Here is a 22,879-nt window from a genome sequence, read left to right as displayed (position 1 = left end):
GGGCACTGGTCATTTTTAACAGGCTTGCCACCGTAGTGGATAAAGCAGAGTAATGTGCTTACTGTACTGTGAAATACCATCTGAGAGTTAATGCATTCTGCTGGTGTAGCTGCATCCCCAAGGGATGTTCCTCCTTGGAGGGTGGGGTGAGCCCTGCGGGCACTATGTACTGTCTGCCACTGCGCTGGCCTTTCCAGTGACCCTAACACTTGGTGTTATCTGGACTTCTAAAAATGGGTACTAATTTACTAATGTATTTAATAAAATACTGTGTTGTTTTGGGGGAGTGGGAAGGACATCCTTTAAGGGAGTCTTACAGTAGGAACGTTTCTAGATATGTCCACCTCACAGCTCTGACCCAGATTTTCAGCATAGTTGGAGTGGTACAACACAACCACGGAAAGCGTGGTCTAAACCCTTGCAGATCTTTAATTCAGTCTCCTGCTCAATGGCGGTGGTGGCTTTTCAATGGTTCAGAAGGTTGTTTGAGTATCTCTTACTAAAGCATCTTCTGTTTCTCTCAATGCAGAAGTACTTTGCCGGTGACCTGAATGGTCCTGAACCTAGAAGAGAAACTAAGTGGTTTTTTTTTTTTTTCCTTCTTTACAGCTGCCTCTGAAAACATCTTCATATTGCTGTTTCTGTACCTTGGCTTTTCATGCAAGCCTTGGTGCAGGTGATCAGTCAGCTTTTTCATGCTTCAGATGTTGCTGTATGTGTAATCATATGCATCTGTTGTGTGGTTGTTGAAATGGATTTATAGTGTCTACTTATTCAGGCTAGTTGCTTTTGACAGATTTTAATGAAAAGTTGCCGATCAAGAGTGGGTAGATGCATGTTTGGACAGCTTGTGTCTAAGAAATGAGAAGGTTGCCTGAGCTAGACATAGAACATAGTATTTGCATGAAGAAGAGAATTTTCCAAGTCCTGTAAAAACAGGCCAAAAAGGCCTGGTGACACGACTGCCCTGAAACCTTGCAAACATCAGTAAAAAATGATATAAAATCCCTACTTGTTTGGAAAGGTTTAAGAACTGATGGCATGACATTTAAAACAAACCTTCATTTAATTTATTCTGCTGTACAATGTGGGAAGAAATGTGTGTTGTAGACTCTGAACTTAACAGGCAAACATTCTGAAGATTTGGCGTGATGTTGAAAGGCATAGATTTGGAATTCAGCTCACTATGAATGTGTAAGGACACACCTGGTGAAAACAATAACTTCCTGTTGAAAGCTGAGAAATTGTTGTAGAAGAACTAAAATTTTCACAGTAGTTTGCATTTGGAACTTGATAGAGTGAACGGATGTTTGCCAAGGTCAGGAGATGGTGAGGGGAGGAAAAATCCCTGTGCGATAATTTACCAATACTGAGTGCTCTTTGGAGCCAGGGATGAGTTCATTGCTGTAATTTACTTCTGAAATGTAGCAAATGTTATTTTTGTGATTTGACACAACTGAGTTCACTTTTCAAAACCTTTGTGTTATATTGCTGTGAATTAAAACACTCGAGTTATGTCTATATCATGTGATGAATTACTTTGTATGCTTTTCATGTTTGAAAATAATAGGATGTTTTATATAAAAGTGCATTTTTAAAAGGGAAATAAGTCTTTACAGGTGCCCACAGTAGGCAGTGAGCTTTCCCTCAGGAATCTGATCTGTTCAGAGATCAGTGAATGAGATTGCGAGACTGCTTGAGATCTGTGCTAAAGATCTGCAGTGAGTGCACTTAAAAGAAGTACATAGACTGGTTATTCTTACAGCTTGTCTGAAACACTAGTCTTCCTTCACTGTTACTGTACTGCCTCTTAGCCTCATTTTGTTAGTTTAGATTTGATGTTTATTTTCTGCCCTTATGTAACAAAATATATCTGAAACTAAACTTCTGATGATATTCTTGGTTACCTTGAAACAACTTCAGTTTTCCTCATGTTTGTAACAATGCAAGTAAAAAACCAATGCTGGTGTTAATGGATTATAGTCTCTTATTACATTAGCAGAGGGAAGAACCATGTAATGTACACTGGCTGACCCCAGAGAGCAAGGATGAAAGATATTGGTGACCATGTCAGCAAAAGGGAAAACTATGCTGTTGGTTGGAATGACTTGAGGGGCTCTTAAAAATTACTCAGTTTACAAAGTAATGTGGTTGTTGCTGATTTTGCAGTACAGATCTATAACATAAATGCCCATTGGTATTGGTATGCGTGTACGTCCTGGGAGCGTAATACTTGGAATCGCTCTATTTTCAGTAAATCCTCTGTTTTGGGTCGTGCATTGTGTAGAGTACCTAATCACTGCAGACTAAAGGTGATGATGAATGCTTGGCTAAGCCTGGGCTGGGCACAAGTAAAGAGGGCCACTTAATCCTCTCCTGAGTGTTGCCAGGATTTCTGGGTCTGAACACTATGCTGCTATGCTGTGTTAAGTTGAACCCTCCTGGCATTCCAAACACTGGGAAGCCATGCCTGCCTTCCTGAGCTCATGGGTCGGAAGGGGAGAGCTGTGGGAAGGCTGCTTGCCTGTAGCTTGCTGTTGAGTCTCTTGCTGGAAGGTGGTGGTTACCACTGAGAAGGAGAAGGATCCTAAGCTCCAGTGCAAGTCTGACCTTTTCAGCCAGTTTAGGTTGAAAGCACTAAGCAGTTCTTGGTGGCTTACTGTATGAAGGTAGTGCTTGAGGTAGTGTTAAGCCTAACATGAAGCTGGAAAACTACCTGCTTGGACATTTCAGCTCTGTGATGCACTCCCTGCCCATGGCAGTGCAGTTGGAACTAGATGATCTTTAAGGTCCCGTCCAACCCAAACCATTCTGTGGTCTTTTTACTCTTTTCTTACTTTCCCATTGGTGTTTTCAAGGAATTCTACCAAAATAATTGCAGCTCATATTCTGAGCTGCTGCTTCTTTCAGCAACGGAATGGGTGTGGAGGCAGGAAGGAGAGCATGAAGGGAGTCTTCTGAAGGTGGGAAATAGGAAAGCAGCTGTTGGCCACTCTAGAATATCTTAGCCTTTACATGGAATGAGAACAGGGTTTTAAGGTGAGGCCTGATGTCAGCTGTATTTTGTGTTGTATTTTTAGTGGTACAGTTTCTTTCAACCTCTCAGCATGACAAGCGAAACCCAGTTGTAAAAGACATACCAGATTCAAAGGTTTCTTGCTCTGAGATTGAGTGTGTGAAAACAAGTGCGTGCAGCTTTCAGAGAGCGTGTTGTTCAGAAGAGGAAAAAACATTCAGAAAAGAGGCTGTGTTGCAGCTTGGGGCAACTGTTTTGTCAGTGTAGGTAATAAAGAATTTTTAATATCTGCAAATAAATCTGTGGGGAGGACTGGAGAGGAAATAATCTGTTATGTGTTGCCACATTGTGCGGATCATGGATAGCTTGTGTACATCTAGTACTCTGGTCAAATTCCTGATGAGACATCAGCATCCCTACTTAGAGTCCTTAAGCATTGCAGCAAGTGAAGTAAAATAAATGTTATTTCTGCTTTCACTGCACGTAGTGACCCAGCTAGACTTAAATAAAAGTTGACAGCCATCTTGCTTGTTTCTCTGTTAGTGAGTAGAAATAAGGTTGCCTGTACTTCCCTCACAAGGCATCATAAGTGTTCAGTAGGACTTTCATTTGGTTACAGAGCCTGAAGCTCTACTACAGAAAAATTTTTCTTCCCCTCTGTCAATGGAGAGTGTGTGACATCTTTCACACACTCTTATTGTATCTCAATAAAAACTTATTATATCTCAGTGAAACAGTGGGAGTTGGTAAAGTGTATCATCCTGATAATAATCGTCACAAATGAAGAAACAATGCTACATCTGATGAGTTTTACGAAGCAAGATGCTGTATTAATCTTCCAGATTATTCCTTTAATAAACAAACAAAAAATCCAGACTCTTTGGAGGATTTGTGTTCAAAATAGCAATAATATAATGGCAGTATTGAAAAATGAGCATTTTTATCTTGAAGTATGTGGTTTCAACATGATTAAAGAAACTGCAGATTATTTTTTTTATTCCCTTAGGAAAGGGCTAATGCTTTGGGGGTTTTATACTTAATGATATGTAGTGATTTTAGTCAGCTTATTTGTGAGGAAATAGCACTTCATCTTTATTGCTTTGTTTTATTTGGATCAATTCTCTCATCTGATAACAATAATTAACAATGAATAAACTCATCTACATTATTTGATGATCTGAAAGTGCCTCAGAGTTGATCTTGACCTCTTTCATACAACTGTTAAATTCAATTACTATGAATTTGGAATCGTCTTTAACGATGTTCATAAGCCTTCAAATCAAACGTCTGTGAGCATCTTTCTCCTGTTCTCACTGTTGTCAAGATTGAGAGCAGTTGCTATTAGTGAGCAGACCTAGCAGAGGACTCTTGGGGTCTTAGTATAGTTAAAAACCCCAGAAACTTCCCATTCTGAATTTTGGCATCTAGTTCACCTCTTCAGTCAGTTACTTTCTCTGTCCTTGCCTGCATGTGAAACATTTGTGTGAGCTTCTGTTAAGCATAATAACAGCATGTCCTCTCATGGAAGAGGGAGAGCTAACTGGCACAATTTTTCTCATGTTTCAAAGTTTTGCATAACTAAGCTTGTATGAGACACCTACTGCTGCATTATCAGAAAGTTGTTATAATAACTGGAAGAAAGTCCTTGAATTTATAGGATCTAGTCCTCCCCCAAAAACCTAAGCAACAGTCCTGGGTACTGCCATGTAGTCATGGCACTCTAGTGCTCAGTAAGATCAGAAATCCAGAACCCATGGTGGTGATACATACTGTGAATAGGAAAGAGAGAGGACATCAGAACATGCTTTCTTTTCTGTGAAATCAGAAAGGTTTTTTGTGAAGACCATCTGTGGAAGAATTCAGATGAAGGCTGTGTCTTTAAATGGTACATGTTTTAGACCCAAAGAACAGTTGCTCTAAGATATCCCACAGGTAGGGTTTGAAAATTTAAATGCATGAATCGGAAAAATTCATGTGCTTCTGTAGCATTGGCCTTCATGTGTGGGGCAGTTGGCTCCTGTTCTGTAGTGCTTCCTGCATATTAGTTTAGGGGGGGTTTGTTTTGATTTTTTTTTGGGGGTCCTTTTTTTTTTGTCAACTTGGGTTGCATAATGGATTTTGGAAAGTTGTAGACTTATCACAATTATCTAGTTCTCTTTCCAGTTCTTATGTCATTGGAAATTGATTTAAGTCTGACTGAATTCCCCTACGTCTGATTTTTGGGTTGTTTTACTTAGTTCTTCAAGCTGAGGAGTTGAGTTTTATAGAATAACTGGCTTGCATGGTCAAGCCAATAACTCCTTTGGTTTATTATTTCCAATAAGATTAAGACTCCTGGCTCCTGGTTGGTCGTTTTTGTTTGTTTAATTATTTTATTTTTTATTTAGTAATGGGTGACTCAAGTACCCTGAAAACAAATCCAGAGCAGGATTTGCTTCAGCATGGCATGTCTAGTAATGCTGTATTAATTACCTTATCACTGTTGCTGTTGTGAGGAGGTAGAATTTCATACATTTTTGTGGAGGAAGGGTTGAAGGAACTGGACCTTCAATTCAGAATGAATCAAAATCTGTCAGCCATCTATTTGACTCTGCCATGTGGCAACTAGTATCAGGCTTCTGTACGTGTTTGGAAAGTAATCCAGGTAGTTCGCTATGTTGTTTAATCCTAGTGTTGACGTATTAGTTCCTTTTGGCTTGCTCACGTTGGTATTTTTGTGAGCTAAAAAAGGTTTGTCTAATTGGAGATGTGTTGGCATCTGGGGTAGGGTAAATAATACCTTAGGAAGGTTCTTATGGACATGCTCTTCCTTGAGGCAGTCCGAGAGTCCTCAACTTGTTAAACACTAGTGGTTAGAGTCAGCAAATGCCAGAAATACCTTGTTAATTCATCTCCACATTGTTTGTGGAATGAAACTAGTAATAGTAATAGTAGTAAGCCATCCAGTGGGACAACTTTCAGAGAAGACTGTGACTCACAGGCTTGATGCCTGGGCAAAGAATAGTTCTGCATCAAATGAAGATGAGAGGGACTTTTAGCATATGTATGGAGTGCTGTAACAGTGCAAAATAGCTGAAGCGCTTCATGTTAAATCTAGTGAGTTACATCAGACTTCTCACATGGCTCTGTTCAGATGTTTGTAGTTCAGCCAAATGGCAGCAGAGGACGATGCCATTTTGCATAGTTCAAAGAATAACATGAGCAATGTGGTCTGCTAAACTAAGCAGTTAATTTAGCGATGTAGGTTGTGCCTCTGTGCTGAGGGCAGATAATGATCTGTGTGCAAAATAAATAATGACAGTAAAGTATCAACCTCAGAGCTTCCTTTGAAATTCAGTTGATGAAGGGTGGAGGTCCTGTTTCACAAACAAAACGTCAGCTCTTCTGGTCCTGGTGAATTTCTGCTTGGGTAGATAAGGGTTTGTTCAGTCAGACTGTAACACAAGAAAAATCTGCTGAGCAGATGGGTTTCAGCTTCTGTTCCTTCTTGAAGCAGCTTACAAAATGCACTGTATATTTCCTCCACTGCAGTAATAATTCTGCGGGTTTAGAGTAATTAGCTCAGTATTTCATTGTTGTCTTTCTGCAGCGGGAAAATGATGTAAGCCTGCAGGATTTTCCAAATCTGGAAAAATCTGGTATCTCTCAAGGAGGTTTTTCAGGAAAACTCGGGTGCCTTGTGTACTTTAACTCACTTTGTCTAATTACTATAGTGTCAAAAATACAGGATGTTTTTTATTACTGTGTAATAAATTAGTCATATAAGAGTTATGTTTGGAAGTGTAATTTGAGTATTGTGGTTTTCATACTGGGCTTTTTTTTTTAAGTTTATTATTTATTTAGAAAGTTACAAGGCCAAGCATTTAAACAGAGCCCTTTGAAATGGGACTGGGCTGTAAACAAAGTCTGCTGATTTGTCCTGATGGCATCCCATATAGAACCTAAAAAGAATAAAAACAGTGCTGAAGGAGTAATTTAAATAACTTATTTTCTTTCTTGCTTCTTCAAAATCCTTCTAAATGAAAGATACGATTCTGTGACAGCTTGAGTGCTAACAAATTTTATGGAATGGCAGTAAGATGTAAGTATCCCTCAAATGGAATAGCATCCTCTTTACAGGCTGTCCTTTTGCAGCCCAGTTTTAGCAGGAAAAGTTGACAGAATAAATAGTGTAAAAAAGCAGCAAAGATGTTATATAGAATTCTTTTTCCTTGAGATGCTTAAGTGAATTTGGAACTGGAAATGTGATGAATGAGATGTGAAGCCATCTTAAAGTCAACAGCTACTTCGCATGAATTCCTGAAAAGTGAAGAGTGCTATTCTGTTTAAAAATAAGTCAATAATTTAGATAGCACTGACATTTGAGTGATGTAGTTAATCGGAGAAGCTGACATTGCTCAAATGTTAACTTGTTTATCAGATTTCTTGAACTAGGATTATTCCTCAATTTTCAACCTGGCAGATATAACTTAAATTTGTTTCATGGGTTGAAGTCTGGCTCTGTGTATGGTAATTTTCCATTTCACATAATTCACTCCTTTGTAAGAAAAAAGGTGCTTTAATATAAATGAAAATTAGGCCTTATTTAGAACTCTTGTGTACTTGCTCTTTCATGTAGTTTCAATTTTACATGAGTGAGTTTCATGGGTATAATAGGATCCCAAAAGCTATTACTGAGCTTGGAATAGTTCTGTGGCCTGTTGCGTTGCTGTGAAATATACTTACTTTTTTCTTATACTTGATACGTTTATTTAAGCTAAAGTAAGTGATAAGATAAAGTGGCTCTGAGTGTTGCAGTAGAAAATAAAATGCTGGAATTACATGGTTTGTACTGAATTTCAGTTGAAAACCTCAATTCGGTTCTGTAAAACAAATTTTTGTGTTTGTTTTGGGGTTATGACAGGCTTTCAAGTGATGACATTTAAAGGCAGTATCATAGCATTTCTGCATTGCTGGATATACCAAAAGAAATCATAACACTTCTCATATGTATATTGGTGTTACTAAACACTTCTTTTGTCAAAGTTGCACACTTGCTGGATTCCATTTTTTTTCCTTCGTTTTTTTCCAAATTAGATGGTGGAGGATATTTAATTCTGACAGGAATTGGTGTGTTTTCTAATTTTGTGTGAGTTTTGTTTGGTTTTGTTGGTGTTTTTTTGTTTGTTGTTTACCCTGCTGCTATTAGTCAACACATGTATATCCATGTAAATGACTAAAAATTGCTTCAGCATCTTAACTGAGGGGCTTTTTGTTTAAAAAAAACCCAAAACAAACCCAAAACCAAAAACCCAACCAAAAAACCTTCTTAATGCACTCTTAATTTTCCTTGTAATATCTTGATTTCTCCCCCTGCTCCTCTGCTGATACTTTCCTCACATTTATGACCACGTTCAGAGATGCTGGTTTTTGTAGTTGAATTTCAGTTTTTCGAAGTCCTCTCACAGGAGCATGGAAACGTTTGCATGGTGAAGCTGGACAGGGCCTGCAGGGGCTCAGGCTGGGGAAATCCTTCCTCTCTTGGGTGTATGCTCGCACTTGCATATGCAGGTCTATTCTTCTTTACAGATATGATAGCAAAATTGCTGCTGAAGTCTTACAAGTAAACACTCGGTTTCTGGGTTGCTCAGCCCTTTGGGGAGGGGAGCACTCTACCTTCTGTTTGCTCCATGAGATAGCTTTGAATGCTCAGTGCTTAGTCCTGGCTTATTTTGGGTTTGTTTTTGGTATTTGTTTTGATTCCAGGGTAGACCGATGCCTGAGCCCTGGGTTCAGGTAGCATGCTACCAGTACTTGGAATGTGACCTGAGGGAAGCGTTAAAACTAAGACATATGGAATAAATACAACATATGTAAATGGTATGGGTGGGGACAGTGGTCATCTACCAGAAGATAGTTTTGATAAAACTATTGCTTCCTCTGCAGTCTTGGGGACAGATATGTGTTTAGTGTATTTGTAGAACAGGCGATCCTTGAGCTGCTGTCGAGTAGTGGGCCGTGCGCTGTTGTGATGCCCTTTTGACATTGGTATTGGATTCATAGCATGCCAGGAGGACTACACACAGGTATTTACACTTGGGTTAAATAGGTTGTAGTCAGGGCAAATAAACATCTCTTATTTTCCAGGAGCTTTTCAGTGGAGTTTTTAGTTTCTCAACCAAATTTCAGGTGCTTTTTAGTTTACAGGGTGCTCAAGCTTCTTCAAATCTGATGGCGTTTTGTAGAGGAGATCTGGGTCTTCCCAGGATTTTCTATCGTTTCGGGACATGGCCCTTTTTGTTACTGTTTGCCAGAAACATTTGTCTTCAGAAGGGAGCAACTATACTGAGCTGTTTTACTGAGCAACCAGTAAAATGAGTTTTTTTGGCCTATTTCAGTAGGCTGTTGACAACAGTAATTGCTGCTGCTGTTTGTATATTAACATTATACAATAAAACCCTGTTTCTGAATTATTCATGTTGGTTTTGACAACCTCTTGCGACACAGTTCGTCTCCAAGGAGAAGTGGAGTGATGGAAATTTTTTCTTGGTTTCGAGACAGCCATCTTAAAGTTGTGGGGAGACAATAATTTGATATTTCCTCCCTTTCTAATTTGAGTGCTTTATTTTTAATATTTTTTCCTTTTTCTTTTTTTTTGTCTTTTTGTTGTGATTGTGTTTATAAGAAAAGAAGAGTTGGGTTTTTTTTTTTTTCTTTTTTTATCTATGTGAGCAGGATTTTAAATATAAATAGACTTTAAAGCATTTGTGTTATGTCTAGGTACCTAATAAAACTAGGAGGAGAACTAGTATTTTATGGCTTAAATTGGAAGGCTGGCAGTCCATATTCTGTTACACTCTGCTCTAAAGTGAACGGTTCACCAGCGGGCAAGAAGCCATGGATTTGTGTCTGGTGACATGAACCTATATTAGCATGACATTTACCTGCTTTGAACTGTAGACTTCTGGAATTGAGGAGTGATCCTCACTTGTAGGGTGCAGCAGACCAGACATAGTCCAGTGGAAGAAACTTGGTCTTTCCGGTGGGGATTACAGGGTTATCTCACGTTTTCCTCACTGTGTGTGTGAGGCCAAGCAGAGAGTCCTTTTACACTCGGTACCTTTTAGTTTTAGTGCCATTCTTTATATGAGAAAATAGCTATGAGCAGCTCCACTTCAAAGATAGAATTCTGTTTTGTTAATAGCCATAGAGGAGGCAAACTGCTTTGCACACAAATTGGTGCTGCTGCAGTTAATGAGAAACCTCAGATTTCAACCTGAATGAGGTATAAAAGTTTGGACAAAGTACGAGCATGGTTTGGAAGGGTGGCGTGTTACTTGAGTATGCTTAATTCTTCACAAATTTTGAGCCCCTGTTTGATTTTTATTGTCAGCACAAGTTATTAAACTTAAAAATGTAGTCACTGACTTCTTGGTTGAATGTTTGGAGCTGGTGTTAGCATTAAAAATGGAAAGCAGGAAAGGATTATTTTAATCACTTCCTAAAATAAGGAGGGCATTTGTTGTTCTTGAGTATGGAGGTTGTTACAGAATGTCCTCTCCTTGAGAGTAATTGCAAATGAAGCAATAAATACCGATTAAATACACTTTGAAGGCTTGTGAAAGTAGCTTCAGGTTAGTGTTTGCAGAATAAAACAACCTAAATCATGGTAGCCGTCTTAGGGACCTCTGGGGGATGTGTTTTGATGTTTCGATGTTTAATAATAGCACATGCAAGGTCTGGTGCTTATTTTCATATTATGTTGTAGTCCTTAATTATAAAGTTAATAGTGGAGCTATCTGGAGTGAAGTTGTGTTACTTTAGTCTCAATGGAAAGCCTCTTGAGGGTAAAACCTTGCAGCCTATGTTTTCTGAGTATAGCCTTAGTTGTGAAAAAAGCCAATGCTTGTTGTTGAAATAGGGATTATGAAAAGCTATTAGTGCATACACTAATTACTTTTGTAACTGCAGAAAGCAGTGACACAGAGAGTGGATAGGGAGAGGGCTATGCTTTCTGTCTGAAATAATGGTGTTTGATAGGAAAAACCCCCTTGATGTTAAAATTAAATGGTAATGAGTTAAAAAAAGTTATCACACTTTGATAAGGTAGACAATTCCTTTTTAAATTTTGTAATTGGATAAACTTCTTTCAGTCCTCTGTATTCTGCTACCAAAATCCTTTTTGAGTGTCTCAGAAACTGTATAAATGGCATCCAGCATGCCTTATGGGTATGGACTGCATGGATGTACTAAGGACCCGTTGCACCTCTCCTCAAATAATGTGTTAAATTACCAGTGCTGAAGATGGGAAAGCAGTGGTACCTCTGTACTATAACTTAGCATGGGAAGGAAACAGGTTCCCTACATGCTTAATCTCTTAATGCTTGCATGATGGGTTTTCTTTTTCTTGTATTTAGTTTGGTATTTTGATATCAAACAAGTACTTGGAATGATTGTTTTCCCTCTCAAAAGAATCAGAAAAATACCATGAAACTTCTGTTTTCAAAGATGTGCTCCAGTAATTAAACAAAGTCATTCAGGTATATTTTCCAGGACTTAACCTTCTTTTGTTCTAAACTATTTATTTGACACAGTCTGTTGGGAAAACAGCTGAATTATGTCCATGTTCTTTCCTTATTCAAAGCAGTTATAACCAATAAGCAGAGATATATCTGATGGGCTTTCTCTTATGGAGGTGTCTTCTGATCCCAGTCTTTAGTGTCGATTGGATTTCCTTTTTTCAATATCCCCACCTATAGGATGAGTTCTTACCATGCTTTCTCTTTGAGAGTAGGCAAAATACTAAGAACCTATACGTGAAAGGTATTTTAATTTTCGTTACTGTCAAGTAATATTTTAAATGCTTCAGCATGTAGCTGCTCATAAGAAGGAAATGTGGCAGAAGAGCTCACAGGAAGGTGTGCACAACTGGAGGTGAAATGAGTCTGTCAGCTGAATGACAGGCCCCTGCGATGCTGGAACTCTTTAAGGGAGAACCTGCTGTCAGCATTGAGCATTAGCACGGCTGTGGGTCCTTTCTTTCCAAACGTGTACCCTTGCTACACTTCCGAAAGTTAATAATGAAAAGATGTATAACAACTTAATAATTTTGTTTCCTCTATAAAAAATGTCAAGCTGGTACCTGAACATCTTGTGACATACTAGACTAGTGTATTTATACAGAGCTCTGAATAGTGTACAGTTGATTGAGGTAATCTCTCAGAATGCATTAATTGCCATTTTAAAATTCAGGTAGTTCCCATTCTAGAAATAGATCTGTGATCCAGATGTTGTGTAGAAGCGATGGGTAGCGTTTTATTTGCAAACTGGATATACTGTGAAAACCAAAGCATAACCTTGGGGTTACCGTGAGACGACATGCTAATTGGTCCTACTGTTATTTAATGATTTGCCAAGAGGCATGGAAAAAGCACATGCTACTTCTTCGAGGTCATATGCAAAATAGACAAAAATAATATGTGGTTGCAGTTTCATTAATAAGCTTGGAGATTTTTACTTTTGCAGAATACTAGTAAAGGAAATAGTTGCTGTTCATGTCATTTGTGTGGCATGAGTTATTCTTTGGGAGACTAATCTGCCCAAGAGCTTTAGGATTAGTCAAGGAGAGATTTGCCCCTGCAGGCGTTATTGTAGCAAACTGGACTGTAGCTTTGTGTTATTCAGCATTACTGGATAAAAGCCGCTTATCTATGTAGATCAGTGCTCTAGATTATTTAATTGCATTGTAATGCAGATGACTTTTCTTGTCAAGAAATGAATATAAATGAATTAAACCACTGGCTGTGAAGAAAATGTGAATGATACATAAAATTCTTCACCTAGATTTAAGCTGGATATGCCTTTCGATGTGACCAGTGATTCATGAATTTGTGTTTAAGAATGTTATGGCAGCATGTACGGGACAAATTACCACATTTAGTTTTATCTTACTCTCCTGCCATTTTTTGAGCTGTTAATTTATCTTTTGAAGTGCATGTGTTCTTAAAAAAGTGCTACTTCCTCACCCCTGTCTCCCAAAATACTGTTGTTCAGTCCCCTTTATGATAAAACTGATGTTGGATGTCTCTGTTAAAGTCAATAATAGTTCATTAGGTTTTACCTTATCAATAACTTATGCAGACTAGAAACCTCTCTTGAAATCAGCTAAGTTTAATCTTTCATTTTTGGCTTTTAGTTTGGTTTAACTTGGCAGTGTTAGGTTTACTTTTGGACTCAGTGATCTCAGAGGTCTTTTGCAACCTAAATGATCCTGTGATCTAAATGCTTAGTTCTGTTGACAGTGTGTATTAATTGCTCCAATATTTCTTTATGATTAGAAACATTTAGTTGTCCTAATCAATATAAGGAAGTGCTATGCAGAGCAGTTCATCAGTACAGCCCTGCCAGCTCAAAATATAGAAAGCTACATGTGATCATGACATGCTCTGGTAATGTCACTAAGCTGGGAGATGTTATGTAAATTTTTGAAGGGAATGAGATTGTAAGTAGACAGTCATAGGTTGTCATATTGTTAGAGCTAAACTGATAGCACTCTAAATAAGTGGTCACTTTGTTTCCTACCACTTTTATCTGCCTTCCTAGCTTACTTAGGTAAGGCAGAAAATAACCAAAAGCTCCCTATTACAAAGCCACTAGGCAAGGTCTCCATGAAATTACAACTTAAGATTTTGAGTGAAAAAAGATAAGTAGATCTCCTACTGATTGTTAATTTAATAGAGATCTCAGGTGGAGGAGCTGACTGTGAGTAGATTTCACATTCACACACGTCAGCTGTGGAATGACTCGCTTCTGTTTTTATTGAAGTTTTGATAGGGTTGTGGTGCATCTATAAAGAAAAAAGATCATTAATTTGGAGTATTTTTTTTGCAAGTATTTGATGCAGATGTGTCAAGTTTGAGATGTTCTCCAGTTTCTGAAGATGTTAGAGGGAGTAAGCCTGTAATAGTTTCACTAATCAAAGCAAGCCAGACAAGGTGTCATCTTGGTTACTGGAAAATTCTCTCATTACCTAGTGGAAGGACAGTGATGGTTGACTGTTAAATCATACAGTGCTTACTCCTTCCACTGGAGAAGAGAAATTGAGATAGTAAAGGGAAATCTGTGCCAATAGAAATGTTCCTGAAGGCATGAAAATGAATGTTCTTTCCTAAAAAAAAAGACAAAATAAAATAATCTAAGAAAAAGGAAAACAAAACCCCAACTTGTCTTAATTGTGGCATTTTAACTAACAATGCTAAGCTAATATGTTGTGGTAGTTAGATGTTGACTCTGCAATGTTTCTTCGCGTGATTTTATTATTCATGAAGCTGTTTTGTGTTTGTTTAAATAAAGAGTAGGGAAACTTAAGATACAGGGTTTGCATACCTTGTGTGAGACAGTAATTCTGTTTCTTCAGTTCTTTATTAATTTTTAAAATGTTTCTGATTTTCCCCTTTAGAAGCCTTCTAGCTAAAGATTAAAGTTAAAAATAGATATTTAAACCTAATTGCATGCTCCGCTGTACCTCAATTGCCACATGCTTGCCTTTGGGGCATATGGGGCAGTGGAGAGCCATGGACTCCTCTCTTGAGGAACTTAGCTTGAAGAGGAGATTTATCTTTGTGTTGTGTTTTCTCAGATGGTAAAACTGAAGTGAGTACTTTCAGCTTATACCTTCTGAGGTTGGCTACATAGCAGAGCAGAAGGCTGAAAGAAAGAACTCTTGGCTTGTTTGCCTTAATGCTGCAGTCCCATGGCAGGGATTTAAATCATTGTTGAGGTTCGTTGGGGAGGAGTGTTAAGGTGGTTTATAAATACATATAATGAGGTGGGAAGCTCACAGATATCCCAGAAGTGCATGTAGTTGGGAAATAGTTGAGGGCATCTCTGATGTTTGGCTCTATACCCCAGAAGATGGGGCACTTAAAGTGGGGAGGCAGCTGGGTGGTGCTGAGTCAGGGTGTTGTGGGGAGTGTGCCCACAAGAGGTGAGGAAGAGCACTTAGGGTGGCCTGTCATCAACCTGGGTGTTTTTAATGCTTGTTTGGGTAGATGATAGTCTGTAATAGTTGGCTGTGAGCTAGACCTTTAGCAGTCTCATTTTGATTCCATCCCAGCCAGTGCATTTTAAGGTTCAGTTGAGACAAATCTTACTTGGAAACTGCTGCTTTTAACCTGCTGTCTATATAAGGCATGATAAGATACGGCCTGTGTGCTAAACATTGGAAAAAAGATACATTGTGGGTTTTTTTAGGAAGCTCTGGGGGAAAACTTGTTACTTTTTTGTTAATTGTTAGTGAACTCTTCCACTCAGTACCCTGAGTACCTGTGGAAAATAAAATTCTGTAATCCTGCTTCGAGAATGATGGTTGTTGTGTGTTCAACCAAGTTGATAAGGTGACTATATTTGGGCAACAGTTTGGTTACAGCTTTAAAATCTGTGGTACACTATTGTGTTCTGGATTCCTATGAAGACTGCATTGATGCTTCCCAAATCTGCCTGAATCAAACAGTTTCAGCCTTTGCTGCTGTGGGTGGGTAAGCCTAGGGTTTGGTTCAGGCTTGCTTGAGCTATTCCTGCTTTGGATGGACTGAAATGTCAGGCATGGAATTAAACCTTTTTTTGTCGTTTCTTCTTCTTCTTGCAGGTGCCAGCTGATGGAAACGCTGGGCTGCTGGCAGAGCCCCAGATCGCTATGTTCTGTGGGAAACTCAACATGCACATGAACGTGCAGAATGGGAAGTGGGAGTCAGACCCCTCTGGCACCAAGACCTGCATTGGGACAAAGGAAGGGATTCTCCAGTACTGCCAGGAAGTAAGTCCCATCCTTGGGAGCTGCTACGGTGATTCTTCTCCTGAAGCACTAAGCTTCAGGGGTGTGCTGGAGAGCCGAGTCTGTAGGGACATTCCCTGTCTATTTTCCTTTTCCTCTTTCTCTCCTGCTCCATTTTCTTTTTGTCCTTTTTAAAGAGGCTTTCTCTAGAGCCTGTTAAACAGCTTCAGAAATTGGTTGCTGGGGGAATTACAAGGACTGTTATTGGACAATTTTGTCCCTATGTCTTCTACCCATGGGGGATAATTTTTGTACATTATTATGCAGAGTGAGCTTCTTACAAAGTATTTTGAATAAAGCTGAGGTGACAGTGTATTCTTTAAAATGCCTTTGTTCTTTCTGGGCTGATCTTGAAAGAGTCAGCTGTAACATGTCTTCTGTCATCCTGCCATGACACTGAAATACATTGAGGCAGTCCAGAGTTATTGGTCTCTGCTGCACACTGGACCATTCAGGTTTTCTTAATAGATAAAGCTTGCCCTACAGATGAAGTCACAATGACTGATTTCATATTTCAGAGCAGAAACTTATTACCACTCCCTTATGTCCTAAGAACAGATTGTGGATCTAATTTTGTTTTCTCTCCATGCTGTGATACTGTGATAACCTCGTACCAATGTGTGACAATGTGAAAAGAAAATGCGGATTTCATGCCATGAAACAAAAGGGCATGGCTTGAGTTGCTTTAGTCCTTATGTCTTTCTGTACCGCCTCTGCTTTTATTATATTTTCTTTTAAAGCAGGGGCTATTGCTTATTGCCATGGCAGTAGCTGAGTTGCTTCCTAAATGTCAAATCAATTCCTGTGAAAATGCCTCTTTAGAAAGCAAGATAATTCATGCTTCAGATCTCTGCTCTCTTAGCATCTTTATTCCTGTCTTTTTACCCATTGATTGTTCCTTCTGTTTCTTGCAGTGTTTTGGTCAGATTTTTTCCTGGGTTTTGGCTTTATGGTCTAGAACATTCATTTTAACGTTGTATTGTAATGGTTACTAAAATTATTTTTCACCAGTAGCTTTTGTCTTTTTTACTGAGTATTACTTTGTGAAATTAATATTTTTGTTTACCACTGACAAAAATACCAAAGGTAACCTACTAGTAAGGTTTTGGAGGTTTCTGCAGGCCTTCTGTTGTCTGATTTATATAAAGTTGATTTATGAGCAGTGAAATTACTGAAGGTGAGGAAAAGAGTAAGAAGATGGAAGTAGAGGAACAGTTAATAAACATCCATAGGGTAATAAGTCTCTATTTAAAGTTACAGAAAGCAATACATGAATTTACAGGAATTAAAAGTAGAAAGTTTGGGAGGCTTTAAGGCATGAATAGCTCAGTAACTTTGCAGTTCAGTTACAAATACCGCTGGTAGGGAAGGGCTGCAGAATGAGGCCTTGGAACTGTAAATCTCAGCTGGATGTCAGGTCATTTTGGAATTGTAAATGGCATTTAAAAAAACCCCAAACAAAACCAAACAAAAAAACCTTCCCACACCCAAACAGACTCAAAAACCCCTCTTAAAAAAAGGGAAGAGGAAAGCAAAAGCAGTCAGAAGGTAGCAGCCTCATAGTGTTGGATTACAAGGGGAGTGATAAGGAAAATATCTTTTTGACTGCATGTGAGGAAAAATGTCTTGGCCATGAGAGTGACCATGTGGTGGCACAGGCACCCAAGCAGGCTTAGAGTCCCCGTCTTTGGAGACTAGGAGAGCTGAACTGGGCAATGAGCAAATTGGTCTGGCTTAGATGTAAGCCCTGCCTGGAGTAGAGGAGGGTCTGGATGACCTCTCTAGGTTGCTTTAACCTGACTTTTTTTGCCAATCTGAATTTTTTTCCTGACTTGGGAAACAAAGACCTTTGCTATGTGTGTTTGGAGGGTAAATAATTGAAACTCTGTTGTGGTGGTAGCCTTGATTTGTGTACTCGAAAGTTCTTTAGCTTATTATTAGATGATCATGTCACAACTTAAGAGATTCTCTTCAGCTACAGTTAAAAGCACAGCTTAGGGGGTTCTGCCCTGTTGTGGGGCAAGGTGTTGGCAGGTTTACTGCCTAAAAATGGGGTGGGCGTCTTACACATAATCATATAGATTAGCTAAAATCAGTGTGTGATAAAGCAATGTACTTTCCTTAACCTGAAGTGATCAACTCTGCTGTGGTGTGCTAAAACATAGGAATCTGGCTAAAAAAAGCCCCTTTCCTTGCTGTACTTACCAGTATGCTTCCTGCTTATTTGGGGGAAACTGCTGGTGTCCTGGCTCTTCTGCCCTGTCCTTCCCCCCTGCATGCCAGCAACTGGCTGTAGGACTCAAGGCCAGATGCCTGGGTGGTGGGCAGAGCACTGGGCTGGAAGGTGCATGGAGTACAAAAGGACTTAAATTTCTCCTGCAGAGATGTACCAGGAGCCTTGTATTTTTTCTTGAGATTGTCTTCATTGCCTCTCCTTGTCCATTGCCAGCGTAGGTGGATTTTGAAGTCTTGATGTAGAAAGTAGCAGTTGAGGAGCATTGCAAGGGCAGAAAGGAAGGAATGGGGAATAAGCAGAACCACCTACATGTTTTAAAGGTTTATATGGCTTGTTGTTGCTTCGCTTCATTTTGAGTGGGAGTTCAGTGCAGCACAGGAACTGTCTGAATTTATATTTGGACAAAACATCACACAGTTTAAAGATGATAAAGCTCAGACTGTATGTTACTAATTTGAAAGGAAATGGAGATACGTGAACGCTGCCTTCTAACTTCTTTGACCTCAGTTAAACTCTGCTACTGAATAAGTGGTTGCGACAGCACAGGACATCCATCTTCTCTGCCTTCAGACCTGCACGTTCTCCAGAGCTTGGCCAAAGCTGATGACTTTTCTTCTGTTTTCTTTAAATACAAGCTAATCAAGCTTTCTTGGGTGGAATGAGATGCTGGTTACAGAAGTACTGTTTACTAGTGGTTTTTCTAATGTCAAACTAGCTAGCATGTCTTTATATTAATTGTACCTGTGCTGAAAAGTAAAATGGCATGGGTTGCTGCAGGACTTGAATTTGATAGCTGCTTGCAGACAATGCCCGTGCAGCATTGCTTTAGTGTAAAGGGAGTGGTTATACCTGCAGGTGTGCCAAAATCGTTAATGTGGTGTGAGTGTAGCTGACACTTCACGTCAAGCCATCAGTCAGTCTAGTCCTGCTGCTGACATTGCAGTACCAGCTGTTTTGGAGGGATGTTGGAAAAACCCTGCCATACACGATTACTGGATAACCAGCCCCTTGGGGAAGGTTTCTTCCTAACAGCCCCTGATGGGTGATTAGCTGATGTCATAAAATAGATAGGGACCACTGCACCTGGAGTTTGCTCTTTCTTGTTTTGTGGAAGAAGCCGGTTGCCCCCACCCATACATGTTCAAGCACTGGAGTGGCATGTTACAGTTGAAGGAAGGTGCATTTCAAGGCTCATCAGCTCCTTGTCTTGCTGAACAGTTTACATAAAACTGTTCTGGAGCTTGCCCTTTGGCAGAGTTTGTGTTTTCAGAGTCATGTGAATATGCAGAGTAGGAGGTTAATTTAGGTGTGCTCATTTCCCTGTTTAAACAGCGTGAGTGCTCAGAAGGAACAAACTGGTGTATGTTTTATTATATTAGCAGTTTTGAACAACTCCTATGTTTTAAATTTTATGTCTAGCCATTAGGATACATTATATGAGTTCCTTGAAGGACTGAAATTATTTTGCCATCTGTGCTGAGCTTAGTGTCCAAAATGAGTTGTAAAAACAATACAGCTGGCAAAAAAATCATTTTGTCTAATACATGTTTTTTCCCTACTCAATTTAGTTTGGAGGTGCTCATTTCCATTTTAAGTATGCATGGAGCTGTTCCATTTTGGGTTGATCTTAGGTTTTTTTAATGCTTAGAATAACTTATAGGTGTAGGGTGTATGTTTGCTGTGGCAGGTGTTACACCTAGCATCTCTAAAACCATATCATGACTGCTTGATTTCTTTTGTCCATTTCCTTTCTAAATGCCATTCAGATCCACAAGCATTTTTTCATTGAATGTGTATTTATTTGTTAAAGTCCTCCTCAGAAAGGAAAAAGAAAAGAATTAATAATGCATGCTACTATGCTCCTAATTGCATCTTTGTGTTATGTAGAGCAGAAAATGGTAGGGTAAATTCAGATAACAGGTAATTCATTATAGCTGTTGACAGAACAGTGTTGACATTTCTAATCTCTAAGCATAATACTTTTTAAAATTACCCTCTTGTCATTTTTATCAAATATTCTGTGTTTATGCCATGGATTTCACCAGCAATTTTACCTAAACATGAAGCTACTTCTTAGCCAGATCCAGTACAAGCTGGAATGTGACCATAATAAGGCCTTGAAATTAACTCACCCCACAACCCCCAGCTTCAAAGCAGTCCTCAAGTCCCCTGTTTTGTAGGTGAGTCGAAAAGGCCATCGAATGATTTCCCTGTCTTCATTTTTACTTACTTGCTTGGCTCCCTACCGCCATTTTCAGTAATCCTTTTACTCTTGTTGCCCTGGGCCCATGTCAGGCAAAATCAGGCAGGACTGATGGCAGCAGTTCCCTCCTTCTCTAGTCTTTGTCCTTGTTGAGAGCTTCTGAAGGTTTGTAAAAGGCTTGTTGAGCTGCCAGGGATGCTGAGGTTTTAAAAAGGAAAAAAAATAGTTTGATCTTTTCTTCTGAGAAGAGAATTTGTCATTTTCATCCTAGTATGTTGTTTTTATCTAGGCTGCATAATCTGCTCTTTCTGGTTTCTCAAACCAAATAGCCATTGTATTGAAGAACAAAATCAGTTGTAAACCTGTACCACTCTGAATTCAGCAGCCTGAAAAGCCATACATTTTGCTCTGAGGAAACGATCCATTTAATGAAACATCATGGAAAACATACAGATTTTTGGCAGCACAGATTGTCCTTAGAAACAAATGACATTTTCAAGAGAAATGTGTGTTGATATATTCTGAGACGTGTACAGTCATGATTAAAAGTTCAGGTGAACAGTATATTAGCACTCTTGGCATTGATTATTGAGGTCTTTTTTTTTACTTAGCTTTTGGTCCACAGCACAAGTTGAATTAGTTCGTTCTGTCTGCCACTGCTTAACTCTCATTTGCTTCAATGGAGGCTTAGATTTTGGAAATAGAGAGTCTGCTACTTGATGATATATTTACCCTTAATATGCTCACTGTAGACCCAACCCTCTTGAAAAAGAAGTCTGGGCTTTTTAGTCCAGACTGTAGTGTTCCATTTGAATATATTTCAAATCAAGTGGCTAATGAAACTTGGAGCATATGTTACAAGATAATGCCTGCCTTTCATGAATGAAATGAAAAGGGTCCACTCTCATTTTCTCCCTACACAGACCTTTTTTTGCGTGTCTCAAAGAAATAAAAACCATGAGGATCTTAGTATGTTGCTGCTTTTATGATTAGTTTTCCAGCTCATTTTGAAGCAACACTTCTTTCTTGTAGAAGGAGGCTGCTTCTGCTTTGAGGCTGAGGGAGGAAGAAGGATGAAAATAGGCAAGGATTGCATAAATATATATTTAAGCAAGTGTGTGCTGCAGTGTTTAATGAAGCTGCGATGCTGCATTTTCCCCTAGATTAAATTCGAATTTTGCAGATATGCTGGACTAGATGAATGGATCAACTTAATCTGCAGGTTCCACCAGCACGGTGTTTGTGCCAGGAATGCAATTATTCCTTCTGTCCTCTAAAATACATGAATGTAAAGGTTGTATGCAGGGTAGTCCTATTGCCTTTTTTGTTTCATAGTTGAACTAGAAGACAACCATATAGCATGTGATGAAGATTTCGAAAGAAACCTGCTAAATTGGAGATAAAAAAGAGAAGAAGAAAATGTTTTACATTGTCATCAGTATGCTGTGCTCTGTGCTTGTGGCTTTGCTTCTCAAGGTTACAGAAGGACCAGCTAACCATGCTTGCATAAGTCTCTCTGCATACAAAGGGAAGGGAGCGAAGCTCAACTGGTCCAATGCTTGGCCTTACTGGAGCCCAAGAAACTTCTGAGAGTGCTGTGTAGCTTTGGATGAAGTCTGTAGAGTTGTTACCTCTCCTGCACCTGGTGGGGACAACACAGCAGATCTTTACTGCTGTGTTTCACCATTCTTTTTTCCCTTTGACACACACACAATTATCGTAGTAAGTTGTCTGCTGTTTCCTTTACAGATACATCTCCCAAACATCTTATGCTATGTAGCTCTGAGATGGACTGATAGGAGCTGTCCTTTAGTAAATAATATTATAAGCCTAAGAGATATTAGGCATAAAGTGTGATGATTACCTTAAGGAAAGAAAAATGTATTATAAATGTACAGCTGTTACATATCGGCCCTTTTAAGGAGGAAATGTCCTTGGTGATCTACTGTCTTTTCCTCTACCTTTTTAGACCATGCTTGCATGGTTTGGCACAAATCTATCCCACTTTTGCTAAAGGTCATTCTGGGACCTCTCTAACTCCTGGCAGCTTCCACTATGATGTAGTTTTTATTCTTAGGGGGTTGGTTTCAGAGATAGGTCAGTTTCTTGATCCAGCTTCTGTGTTAGCACTGGCTTATGGAGAGGTATTAGCAGTAAGTGGACAAAAGAGGAAGGAATCGTGCTCTGGCGATATCAGACTTGTGTCCATTTAAGGGCACTGAAACAGCAGCCCTAGCATCTGCAAGTGTACCTCTGCAGATGGATGGGAGCAAGTGTGACTCCTCCTAGGGAATATGGTGGTCCTGAGAGCTGAGAGGCTACCTGCAGGGTTTGAAGGTCTGTGTGGTTTTGAGTGCTTGAAGGGATTTTAGCTCTTTCTGGTCTTCTGTATGAAGTACTGAGTATTGATGTACAGAAGACCAGAAAGAGCTGAAACAGAGAAAGACACAAAAAGTCTCTGTGCAGGGTTGTGTGAATAGGGAGTATACTTTGTGGCTTAGTGCTTTTTCTTCTGGTGTTGTGGTGGTAGTGGTACTCAATTCTGGGGATTTTCTTTCTCTTTTTTGTGGGGGAACAAGGGAGCAGGTTTCTTTTTTCTCCTTTCCCCCCCCC

At 39.3% G+C, this 22,879-nt stretch overlaps 1 protein-coding gene across 1 annotated transcript in view; it reads left to right on the top strand.

Annotated features, from left to right (window-relative positions):
- The window catches only part of APP (amyloid beta precursor protein), a 205,021-nt gene that overhangs the window by 20,458 nt on the left and 161,684 nt on the right, over positions 1-22,879 (top strand). Inside the window, exon 2 of the mRNA XM_080613686.1 lies at positions 15,642-15,809. Within this exon, the coding sequence (XP_080469812.1) occupies positions 15,642-15,809 (168 nt within the window). The remainder of the gene's footprint in view (positions 1-15,641; positions 15,810-22,879) is intronic.

Source organism: Psittacula echo, assembly GCF_963264785.1.
Source record: "Psittacula echo genome assembly, chromosome: 3".
NCBI lineage: Eukaryota > Metazoa > Chordata > Aves > Psittaciformes > Psittacidae > Psittacula > Psittacula echo.
Note: the sequence above shows the minus strand (reverse complement) of the source record. Positions and strands in the feature narration are given on the sequence as shown.